Raw genomic sequence first — 13,313 nt, 5'->3', positions numbered from 1 at the left:
TTATGGAAGACCATTTAGCAGGTCTGACTTTGTTAAGGCAGCTGCTCCTGGCTGCATTTTTTCCTTTTCAAATGCAAGCGTACCTCAATTTTTGTTTCATCGCTGTGGCTCAGTAGAAGGATGTCAAGGATGAATGCCTTAAACGCATCACTAATGGCTTTACAGCACTACATGTCAAGAAAACCATTTTGGAAATAGCCCATTTCCATGGTCTGATGTGTGCTCTTTCTACAAAAGTGCTCTTATATTAGAAACCCTTTAAAGAGTCACAGCTCTGCTTCCGCAACCACCACTACTGTATTTGTTCGGGATAAATGTAAGACCTTGAACCAGAAATTGAACCTTCTCCATCCATGAGTAAACTGCAGTAGCTTAGGGCTGCTATTAGAGTTACTGAAGACATCTCCAAATGTAAATGAAATGCTTTGTGAGCACAGTGGATTATTATGTATACCCTGGCAGGTGCAAGCGCACAGAAACAAAGACTCACTTGAATAATGTCCATTTTTATAGTTTGTTTTATAGTCACCTCAGTGCCGCAGTCTAGTATGGTCTTGGTTTTGAAGAGTCTCTTCATAAGATTGTTTCAGTTCATTTCACGTCTGCTTTTGGGTGGAAGTTTTTACCGACACAGACGAGAGAAGCTGTACCTACAGTACAATGCAACCATAAAAGTGTATGTGCTAGTAGTACGCTTTAATGCACTGACTTTCCTTGATTGCAAGTAAAATACCCCAGGTGTAAAGATGCCTAAACACCAATCTAAGACAGACCTTCGCTCTCCACTACCCAGCAGAGCAGAATCATGCTGTTTGCTGCAGTGCTTTCTATCTCCTGCATGAGCATGAGATGAGACTCCTTGTATGAATAATGTCTTCCCTTGTGGTTCTCTCTCACTCCCTATAATCCACTCTCTACTCTGTCTCAGGGGGGTGAGAGTCCCATCTAAAATAATCAGTAGGTCTCTGTCAGTGAATTGAAGGAGTAGAAGGCAAGTGTGAATGTGGAGTAATACAAAGGCACAATTGTTGTATTTTGGTAATATTTGATGCCATCGGTATATTGTGTTTTATGTCAATAAAACCAATACAAACCACTGAAAATAGTTTTGCCCCCAGTTGATAGTAAGTTGCCAAGGTTATTTATATTTTCACATTTTTTTCATTCCTTCAAAGAAATATTTTCTTTGTACAAGCTTACCTCGTTTCTTATTTTATTATTACTATTTTTTTTTTTTTTTTTTTACTTTGACCCCTTTCTTTATACTGAGTATGATGACATAGAGGGAGAAAATGGAGTAGTAGGACAAAACTACTGAAATTTGTCCAAACAGATGAAAAGCTGTGAGAAGGTTTTAGGAACAGTTTGATGCATTTTAAATCGCTGCCAGCTGGACATGTCATCTGCTCATTGGCATGAGACAAAGCGTTCCTCTTCAGTGGATTGAAAGGTCAAGTTGACATCCCAGGTCCCCGCGGAGAGTGACACTTATACACTAGAGATATGTGCGCATTTGTGTGTGTGTGTATGTGTGTACACAAAACTGCACATGCACATTTGGTTGTTGTGGCTTGTACACCGGTCTCTATGTATGTGTGCGGCTCTGTAGCGAGAAAGTGGGAGGAAGTTTAATTTACAGTGCGAGTAACTACGTGTGATGCTGATCTGCTTTAATCTCCGGCTCATCCTCCCGACCTTTCAATCACATTTATTGCAGGGTGGTTGAATTCTCCATGTTGTAGAACACTAGCACAGACACAGAAACACCAACAGAGAGAGGGTGAAGGAGAGAAAAAGAAACAATGAAAATGCACTATAGAGAAGGATAATGGTGCTTGAGGAAGGGCAAAGATGTTGAGGTCAAAACATAGAGCTCTTCACAGAGTTGGATGGCTCCTGTAATCTAGAACTCTATCTAAAAATAAGTGTTTATAGATGTAACAAGGATTTTAAAGATTTTCTGGCCTGCTGTTGTTTTCCCGACTAAGTCAAGGTATTAGAAGTTCAGGCTTTGCTGCAAAGACTTGATTCAGTCCTTGACTTGGTATAAAATGCCCATTGTGTAGCCCAGTGTAGCCACTGGTGAGGAGACACATGCCTTTCTTCAACCTGCTCAGGCCAGCAGAGAGGTTAGCACGACCAGAAATGACAGCAAAACGTGTCTCTGCATAGTTTTTAAGTTAGCGGTATAACAATACATGTATTCATTTCAAACCGTTTGGTACTGGGCTTTCGGTTCGGTACGCATTACCACCCAAATGATATGTTTAACTATCCTCTTAGATTTGGAAAATATACAGCTAAAACTGTGTTTATTACAATGTTTTCAGTGCCACTGCACTCAACAAGGCTGCCCACATAACTAAACAGGCAACATGCTGTCTTCCCCTCCCACCTCCAAACTAAAACGTTCTACTGCAAAGCTAACATTAGCGCGTTACAAGATGGTTAGTAACACCATTACCAGACCAGAAATAGAAGATCCTTGGATTACCTACAAGTTCTGGTGCAATTTGATTTTGCTGTGAAAAAAAACCACACTGAGCCAAAGAATGAGCCACCGCACAGCTACTCTCCTCTTTTCAGCAGCTAACCCAGTAGCAAAGTAACATACGTGACCCTCAAGCCGAAACACGAGCTGCTGTGCGGTCACAGATTCTCTTTAGTTGCCAACCCAGTCCTCACAAGCTCCTGTGTTGTTGACCTGTCCTCGCAGCCTGTGGCAGTATGAACAAAAATTTTGAGTATTCTTTTCAATTTGGTCTCTTGTTTGAATTTGCACCATCTATCATCTGCTGATCGAATCGATGTGCATTTTTCTACGCAGCCTGAGGCGTGCATGCCTGTGACCAGCCGACCACACCAAGGCAGGAAGGCCATGTTGTCAGACAAGAACGTTTGTCAGTGCTGGAAATTCAACAATATTTTCCTTGTGGTATTAGAAAAGAGCTCTAACATTACTGTACAGCGTAAGCTTATTAATAAGCAGTGAAAATGCAACCACAAGGAAGTCCAACATTAAATTTTATTGGCCAGTTTAAAATATGTTTAGAAAAGTAATCAAAGTAATAAGATGTAGTAAGTAAAATTACTTATTAAATTTTTGACAGGGTAAATAGTAATTTAAAACCTATTACATTTCAAAAGTTACCTTCCCAACACTGTCTGTTGGAGTGTCACATCTTTGTGTTGAAATATTTAACACACAGCATGTGTTATTGTAATGTGCTAACACACTTACTATCTCGAGAGTGAGACAAAATGTGTTGTCCTTAACTAGACATGCTGGTATAGTAAAAGTTATCCCATGATGTGTCACTTTTAACACGTTTGTTTCGAGAGTCTACAGTGTAGGAAAAAGGAGGAAAAAACAAGTGGGAATACTAATGCAAAAGGCTTCTCGTCTTGAGGAATTGTGTTGTTTGTGCTCTCTAACAAAGCACTACAGAGAGCCACAGAGTAATTTTTAAAGTCAGACAGTCACAGATGTAAAGCTATATAACAAACATCAATATTTTTCCCCACAATGTTCCCACACAAACTTCCATTAGTCCTCCTGTCATGTGTAAAAACCTCAGAGATCTATCACAACCCACAGACATGATCACACAACATTATTTTTTTTAAAAGTTGGAGGTTTCCTTGCCCTCTGTTTCATCGTCCTCAGTCCTCTTGGAGTGACTCTGCACATTTCAGATACAGTAAGAAACAACAAAGCATGTAAAGTATGGTAACACGCCTTCCAATAATGCTGTAAACTGTAACGTGCATTTCCTTCTCTCCCACAGTGAACAAGCACAAGCCGTGGATAGAAACATCATACCATGGTGTGATCACAGAGAACATGGACACGGTGCTGCTGGACCCTCCGCTGGTAGCTCTAGACAAGGATGCCCCAGTCCCCTATGCTGGTAGGAAAAACAAAAACACACACACACACACACACTCAGAAATAAAACATCCACTGTACAGTATCCACACATTTATAAAGTATAGCACATACATTATACACAACCTCCCAAATGTACGTTGACTCACACACACATTGGCACAGAGACAAAGATGCTTCAGTACTGTGTGCAGGAAACTGTGGCAACCTAACACCACGAGACAAAAACAGATGATCCAACAGTCCTCTGTGCTCACCGTTTGTCATGGAGACTGGATTCCATTTATCACCCTTAGCAGTGTAAAACAAATGTTGTTTTTTAGGAGTGCTTTGTTCTCATCATGTATAGAATTGCCCAAAAAACTCAAAAGAAAGAGGCTTTGTAAATAATTATATTTATAGCACAAGTTTTTGATCCTATAGTGGATGGATATCAGTTTGTGTGTGTTAATTAAGGGTTAGGGTTAGGGTTAGGGTAACTTTTGAAGTGGAGCTGTATGAGGTACTTTTCTGTAGTCAGTGTATTGCATACAGTAGATGGCAGTCTACATGCCGCCAATTTGGAGAAGCAGGCAGGAGTACTGCCATGGAGGCTAAACAATGTACCACTGTGGACGGGGGCAGCAGCAAAACGTCTGAAAATGAATAAAAAATTATTTTTAGTGTTTTTACCTTTCCCTCAGACAGCCCATTATTTTTCGGTAAGGAGCTAAAAGTTTCAGTTCCCCATCTATACTCTTATCAAATCCACCAGACTCGTTTGATAAAAACAGTAATTCAATCAGGACCACTTTAGTCAAAGAAAACTTAATGGCGCTGCTCTGGGAGCAAACCTCTCCACCCTCCCCACGCCTGTGTGGATAGCTTAAGGTGAAGAGAGCGCCTCTCTCTGCCCTCCTAGGGTTGGGTCGGTTCTCGGTAATACCAATTTGGTTCGGTACTCCGTCTTGGACCAGGTTTTTTTTTTTTTAGACCGACTGGACCGCATACTCGGGAAGAACGTACGCAGAGCGGACGCCACAGAGGTCCGCCCGATAAAAGTGTACGTCCGCAAGCCCTGTGTGCGCAAAGCACGGCCGCGTGGACTCCGCTCCGCGCACCAGTGTCACACAAAAGACTGTTCGGCGTGTATTTTTCACATCGTGGGGATTTTTCACGGACATTTTTACACAGAGTCTGATCCGCTTATAGTACACCCGAGTCTGTGGGCACCTGTGTCTGCCTCTTCGCCAAGCGCACAGCGAGCAGGAGAGAGAGGGGGTGGGGGTGGGCCGGGGACTGAACTAGGGGGTGCGAGTGCGCATGCGCCGAGGCCTCTACTGTAGCCTGGAGTTTGTTTAATAGTGATGAGGAGTCGATAATGGCGGACAATTTAGTCTCAACGAAATCAAAGAATGCGCCACTATGGCAGCACTTTGGCTTTGAGCCAAACGAAGGAGGCAGCCCTTGTTTGCACTGATTGAGTAAGCTGCAAAATTTATTTCTAAGGAATAAAAGAAACAACTTGTTACTGTCACTCTGAGTCAAATGAGTCAGTTGCGCCCCGAAGTGGCGAAATGTGGTATTACCAACTTGCGTTTTTTTTTTTTTTTTTTTTTTTTGTCATACCGACCCAACCCTAGCCCTTCCACACGCTGACTTCGAAAGCCAAAGACAGAGAGCACACCTCTCCATGCGCATGCCAGGAAAGCCTTAGGCAGAGTAAGCCAACCTCCCCGCCCTTCCATGCGCCTACATGGAAAGCCTAAGGAAGCAGAAGAGACCCCCCCCCAGGTACAGAACAGAGCAGCATCAAGGACAAACGACAATGATATGACATTGATTAAGTCAGATACAGCATAAAAACAAGAGGTGGAGCTGGGGTGGAGGCGGGTTGCGAAGAGGCTTGCAGAGGAAGCAGCAACAGTAGGCAGGCTAAAGCAGTCTAAACAGGGTGCCCTGACTGAAATTTGGTTGTGTAGAAAGGAACCAGCTGTTTGTGATTAATTGCTGTAGGTCGGATGTAAACAGAGTTTGGCAATGTGGCCTGCCTGAACTAACGCTATGCTCAATTTGTAGCTTGCTGAACACAGGAGCTACTGGTTACCGCTGCCTCAGTCAGTTAGATTGTATTGTTGTGTGACTTAAGTGAGTCTGAACTATCCCTTTTAAACACCAAAGTCACACAATAACATTAACAAAGTGATCAAAGAAGCGGTAGCCCAGGAACTCTTGTGCTCAGTGAATACAAATAACTGTTTTTTTCAGTCTGGCTTTGACGAGAGCAACATAACAGCTTCAGGTCACTGTTGGACAATGCTGTCTGACAACAAAGTAAAGTGGTGACAATAGTCTAAACATAGCGTACATGTAAACTGATATTGATTTGTTCATGTGGTTAAAATAGGTTTTGGTGATGCCCCTGCCCCTGTGGTCGTATTGCTGCCTGCTTCTCCAAACTGCGGGTGTGCCAACTGCCAACCACTGTAGATAACAAACTGACTATGGATAAATACTTAATACAACCCCCCTTCATAAAATCCAAACTATCCCTTTAAGTGCTGTTCTTCAATATAAAACTTTCAGCCAGAGTTTTAGGTGGTTTAAATACACAATAGCAGGGGATTTGAGCTGGATGGTGGGAAGACAGCTGACTGATTTAAGCTTACGAGGGTTTATGAAACTGCATTTATTTTCATAACCTTGTTGTCAGGTCTCGAGTTTAGATACATCGTCTTCACTCCCCCTGACAGGGATCTATTCACGGCGGCTGCTAATTGAAGCCATGTGTCATCCTTTTTTCTTGCTGCTGAATTGCCCCATTTAACCTGACCGAGAGATTGTTCTCAAGAATGGAAGAATATATTGCTGAGCTGTGTCAGCTTTTCATGATGACAATGTTCATGTTTGAGCCTAAATCTTAATCTGACACCGGGGAGCTGTTTTACAAGCTTGTCTACGATGTTAAAGTTGCACTTCACTCGAAAATCAAAAGTTTTCTCTCTTACCTGTGGTGCTATTTATCTTTCTAGACTGTTTTGGGTTGTTTGGTGTGAGTTGTCAAGTGTTGGAGATAATAGCCTTAGAGTTGTCTGCCAAGAAATGAATTTGAAAAACTCAACAGCAATGTCTCTTTCCAGACATCATGACCTGGTAACTCAAGATAATCCACAGACCATGTGACATTACTGTTGAGCTTTTCAGATGCCCTTTTTTGATACTTTGAGCACCACAAGCTGGGTGCCATCTAGTTTCATTATATTTGAGAGAAGGCAGCCATCTTGACAGCCAATATCTTCAACACTCAGCAGCTCACACCAAAATAAAATACATTAATAAATAGCACTACAAGTAAGAGGAAAAATATGTATTTTGATTTTGGGGTGAACTGACAATTAAAACAGTTACAAAGCACAGTTTTCATTTACAAAAATTGACATTACACAAGAAGCAAGACCATATTTTTTCTCTTTGTAACCCAGCTTGAGTTTCATTCGTTTGTAAGATGTAATACTTTTTTTGGTCCTAGCCACAGTTCTATTCATTTACTGGTGTTCTGACTTCATAAATTAACCTCTAAATCTGTATAGTTCTTCAGAAATGTATCATAATATGTCACACATAGCAAAAGCAGCAGTATTTGGTTTGTAGATGCTCTGCATTCACTGACAGTTTGGTTACTGTTGAACTTACTGAGGCTTATTAAGAACAAGTTATCACAGCCTAGTAGGCCAACAAAAAATCACTGAGAAGTCCATGAAAAACAACTCCAGGACAACACTTGTTTGTTTCAACTTTTTATGCTTCTCATGTTTGAGGCAAATATGCCACACACAGCCTATAATGGCTTTCCGTTACACCGGGTGCTGGGAGCGTGGTGCTCAGTGAAAGTTGTCTGGTTGAGTCACAGAACAGGTACACGCTCAATAATAACAGTACGACATCATTATAAACCTCATCTCCAGATGATTGTTTCGGGTGCTGATTATGTTGTCTAACAAGAGCTGGAATCAGACAGCCGTCACGCAGGTACAGCAGAGCTGACAGTGACAGGAAGGAGAGAGACAGAGAGAGCTATTATAATTGGACAAAGTATTCTGAGACTCAAAGGCAAACGAAGAGGCTTTTTGGCAGCTAACGCTTAACAGCTCATTATGGCGAAATGGCTCCTATTAATCCCAGCTCTGACAACCATGGAAAAATGATACTCAGCTATTTTTCTCCCTCTGTTTCCCTTTTTTGTGTTTTTTTGTTCTAATGCCACAGTCATAATTTAGTGTTTTTCACTGTTACATGTGAGCTGTTCTGTAAATAATGGATAAATATAGCTGACCTTGAGGAGCGTGGAAAAGCCTGGATCCATGTTAAAGGCTCTTTTGTTCTGCTTTTCCTCGTGGGGCTTTTAACTGGCCTGTATTGTACATATACTGTACAGTGTAACCCAAATACTGTGGAATGTTTTACTGTATATGATGATTTAATGATGCTTCGGAGGGGTCTAGGAAAATGTAATTATCCAAAACATGAAACAAATATACAGAAATATTATGCAAAAATGCATTCATCTTTTAATTATATTGCAAAAGTGGAGATGCTGAAGATTCTCCTCACCAACATTGTTCCTCTTGTTGTTCCATTGTTAATCACACAGTACCGACTTACAGTAATTTACAGTACATTGCTTTCCCCAGCAACCAAAATCCACGATGCAGTGACGGTTTAATTACTCTGCAACGAGCACCCAGACAAAAGAGGAAATTCATTTTGATTGTTTTTCTCCATGATTAACACTTGGTTTGTTGACTTGAGAAGGTCAAACTGGGTGAAATATGGCCCGAGAGGAAAAAGCAGCACTGTGCACTGGGTGCTGACTGGTGATATTTCTCTCCTTGTTTTTCATTGCATGCGGTCTAATGAATGAAACCCATACAATCGCTACCAAGGAGACTCTGAAAAAAATGGCCATCAAAAGAGCAGCTCTGTCCCAATTTATCTCCCTTTGCAATTGTCTACTGCTACAGCTCTCCCTGTGTTTTGCACACATACCTCCCCCTTCTCTTCTTGGACTCTAACTATTCTCTTGAATCTTTATCCCAATCTGTGCCACTGTTTGTGTCTCCACCAAGTGCCACATTCCTTCTTTCTCAACCCAACTATCCTTCCTCCTCCTCTCTCTCCATCTCGACACTTAGCTGCTAGCGAGCCCATATCCAGGCAGTCACTTATGCATTACAGATACTCTCATCAATCCTGGTTTTGTTTTACTGCAGAAAAGAGTAGGCTGTCCTTCTGGCTCCACATTAATTGCAGTGTGGGAACATGGACCAGGATTGTTAAGTACTCGTCTGTGTTCTTCTCTCTTGTTCTCCTCTCTCCTCATTCTTTATTCCCTCTTCCATACCATGGCCCTCCATCACTCGTGCTTCTCCGAAGGCCTCATATATATCCCCTCATCTTTACTTTTTACCTCACCTCACCTTTTTACCTATATATTCTTTTTCTCGTTTCCTTCCTGTCTCTCGCTCAGTCTCGCCCTCTCCTGCGGCACCACATTTCACTTTGATGTAAACTACCCACAGTGGGCCTAACTTGAACATTATATGCTGAGACAGGCATCCTGGAGATAAATTGTTATTACTGCATGCCATGATGGCACCCTCTATCCTCTGCCCCCCTTCTTCAACACCTCCCTTGGAGCAAAGGTGTGTGGGTCGAGGAGTATGTGCTGATCAAGCGTTCTCAATCAAATTAGCATGAGGAATGGTGGCAGTGGACTCTAGGGTGCTGCGAGGCAGGCAGGCAGTTTCATTTGCTTATTCTTTATCTCGAGACCACAGTCAACAGGCACAGATTCTCCCCATTCATCATGGTACCAGAATAATGTGCTACGGTACATTGTTTCCTCTGCAGAACTCACACAGGGTAAAGGAACAAAAGTAGTTGGAAAAAAAATGTAGGAAAAAGGAGAATGGATTGCTGAGAGAAAAAATAGCGGAGACAGATGGACAATGAAAACGAGAGAGGGTCATCACAGGCAGCTACCGTGAAAAAACATGTTTGATTTTCCCCATCCGTTAGTTTACATTGTGTGTGTGTGTGTGTGTGTGTGTGTGTGTGTGTGTGTGTGTGTGTGTGTGTGTGCGCGCGCGCACAGGGGTGTGAATGTGTTTGTCGAAACTACAATTCTCAGCATTTATTACAATAAGTCCAAAGTTAGCGTCTTTTATGTTCTTGAACGTGTTTTGAGTGTGAGCCTGACTGCTTTGTTGGTACTCTGTGCTCTCTCTAGCTCATCATCATCATTATCATAATTATCAGTTGTATTATCTCCTAACAAGAGCTGATAAATTCTGTATCCATAGTCACTGTATTGTGTATAAAGTCCACCATCAGTGCAGTGAAACCTTTTTATTACACAAGCTGCAAAGCAAAAGCAGCATCTCACAGCGCAGCAGCAGAATCAGCTTCAGTCCTGCTGTGGACTCAGACCTGCCAATACACAATCACTGCAGTTATACCATCAGACTCAAGACAATACATTTTAATCCTAAACAGGCAGGTTAGGCTGCAGTTATGTAGAGTGAGATCCATTATGTTGTCAGTAGACAGCTGAATTGATTAGAATTTAAGTGTATCTGTTCTGTCAGACAGTTGTTGGCTGAAATGCCAATTCTGTGACAGCGTTTAAGTTCACCCAGCCACCCCACAGAGGAATCACATTTTGGCTGCTTGTGTCCGCAGTCTCATTCCTTTGGTCACTACCCAGAGCTCATGACCATAGGTGAGGGTTGGGACGTAGATGGACCAGAGAATCGAAAGCTTCGCCCTACGGCTCAGCTCCCACTTCACCAGGACAGTCCAACGCAGCACCCCCATCACTGCAGATGCCATCTCACGCTCCATTCTACCCTCACTCAGGAACAAGACCCAAGATACTTGAACTCCGTTGCTTGGGGCAGTAATTCTTAAAGAGCTGAGTGTCCCATCAAATACATGCAAGCACATTTTCCTGGTGGATTACTTTGTGACATAGTATATTTCACGTCACAAAGTAGAGTGTTTATACTGTTAACCTCAAAATTATAACAACATTAGATAAAGTGGTAAAATTATGCCTCAAACTTTTCTATATAATAGTATGAAATGCTGTCCAATGATTTGGCATCTGTTCCTCAAACTGGACTCCCTGGATTGTATTTTATGTCTCACCAGCGACACAGCCCCCTGTGTTGTTTAATTGCAGGGCTGTTCTCAGCCTGAATGCACGCTTTTTAACAGAATTTTAATAAAACACTCCAGCTGGAAATACATATCTGGTGGTGAGAACACAAAAGCTATAACATCTATTTATTTGCATTGCTTGCTCTGATTATGATGACTATTTCTCAGTGGAAACATAATGCCCCAGGGTACCTCTATCAAAATTCAGCCAGCATCAGGCCAAAGTTAAGATGTTGGATTTTGGAAGGCTCTCACATATCTCAGTGGTCTATCAAATATATTTTGGACAACTAAAATAAACCACAGTGTTTATTTTGTCAAGAACACTTTATTTTATCCATGAGAGTTGAGCCATTCATCACTGTATGTGCAGGGAGGCATGTTTGAGACGCCTCTGCTGTGCCTATTTAACAGGATTTCTTCTGTCCTCAAAACCTCTTGGTCAAGACTTAATGATGACTTCAGTGAGATAATATTTATATTAGACTTGATTGTTCCAGTCAAACTGTTGTGTCAGTGATGCTGACATATATTCCAAACCCTGCAGTTTTCCACTGTGGAGAGTTTCCTCCAGTTTCAGTCTGACTTTGTTGAGAAAAACAAAGAAAGAATAGACATAATTTAAATTTTTGTCAGTGCCACTCATCCTATTTTTACCACACACACACACACAGTCAAAATCTATTTATTTCTTGTAGTATGATATAGGACTTATTATCATAAGTTCAAAGCCAGTGGCGAGCAGAATTTTTTTGTAATGAACAGTATGCTATTTGAATTATATGAGCATGCAATATTTACAATACCTGACTCGGTAATGAGTCCAAGTGATGGATGGTTGAATAATTTCGAGTGAGAAGTTTTAATATTCCTGCACTTCTGTCAGGAACAATCACATCTTTTTTTTTTTTTTTTTTTTTTTTTTTTTTTGCCAGCTGATGGAATGAATACCCGACGGGAAGTGGTCCATAGCTCTCCAAAACTTTCTCCAGTTATAATTAAAACTGCCAGGTGGATAGACAAGTTTTCATCACTGCCTAAGCTTTGCTTAGAGTTGTATTATCTTTTTCTTTTGTACAGAAGCAAACCATGACAATAACAGCCTAAAATCTTTTCCATCTGCACAGGAACAGCAGGATGGATCATCTGAAAAGAGAGGCAGGACACTAAGAGTAGAATTGGAGTGAATAAAGAGAAACTAACGGCTGAATTGCATTGAAGTACAGTTTTACACCAGATCATGACTATAATTTTGGCTGTGTTGCAGTTAAGCATCTTCACATGCTAACAATAGTGCGTTTCACTTTGCCAAATCCCAATCTACCTGCAGTGACTACCTGAGAGCGGAACTGCACCAAGGTGACAAAAGCAGAGGTGCTAATTAAACCCAACAAAGCAGCAGCTATGACACACTTCAAAGGTGTGGAGGCAAAAAGAAAAACAAGGAGGGAGAGAGACAAAAAAAAAACGTTAGAAAAAGGGATGAAAGAGAGACACAAAGGTTGAGGCAGGAAATAGGGATATGCAGCATGTATATGTGTGAGGGAGAAAGAGAGACATAGAAGGGGGAATAGAAAGGGATGATGTGATGGATCATCAAAGGAAAAGTGAGAGTATTGAAGGGACAGTCTGATCAAACCACGCAGGTGTCTATCTGTCTGCCCCGAGGTGAAGAGGAACATATCACTTTGCCTGCCTCTCTCTGTCTTTTTCCTCTATCCTCTTTGCCTTTGTGCAGCTCTTAAATTTCTGCAGTGGGTGCTTAGTCGTTAGGTAATAGTGAGGCAAGTCTGCAACATGAAACGGTTGCAGAACATCAAAGATCCTGTATGCTCTTTAGAGAGTTGACACCTACCTGCAAACCTGATTTCTCTCTACTGCAGTCAACATTAGCAGACATGCACTAATACCTTGCTATATTTTGTCAGCATCTTGTCTGTTCATGCTAACCCCTAAATAAAGTACGAACATCACAGCATTACATTAAAGCACTAATTTATATTTTTATATTAGTAATGATTCAAATTACTGTGGAGTGTGAATGGTGTTGCTGATAGTAATGATTCCACAAGGAATTATCACCCAGCTCCGCAGTTCCCCTCGGCTCTACAGAGCTTTTTCTTTTTTGTTGTCATTCAGTCTCACAGCTCTCATCAACCTTGTTTCCAGCTGCAGCAGCCAGCTGTTTCCAGGGAGAAGCCCCTGTACACTAATTGTACTCTGC

At 41.6% G+C, this 13,313-nt stretch overlaps 1 protein-coding gene across 1 annotated transcript in view; it reads left to right on the top strand.

Moving 5' to 3' along the window:
* The window catches only part of clstn2a (calsyntenin 2a), a 230,103-nt gene that overhangs the window by 96,316 nt on the left and 120,474 nt on the right, over positions 1 to 13,313 (top strand). The window contains exon 2 of the mRNA XM_049598117.1: positions 3,789 to 3,911. Coding sequence (XP_049454074.1) covers positions 3,789 to 3,911 — 123 coding nt within the window. The remainder of the gene's footprint in view (positions 1 to 3,788; positions 3,912 to 13,313) is intronic.

The sequence above is a fragment of the Epinephelus fuscoguttatus genome, linkage group LG15, assembly GCF_011397635.1.
Source record: "Epinephelus fuscoguttatus linkage group LG15, E.fuscoguttatus.final_Chr_v1".
Classification (NCBI taxonomy): domain Eukaryota; kingdom Metazoa; phylum Chordata; class Actinopteri; order Perciformes; family Serranidae; genus Epinephelus; species Epinephelus fuscoguttatus.
The sequence above is the reverse complement of the archived record's forward strand: the minus strand, read 5'-3'. Positions and strand labels throughout refer to the sequence as shown.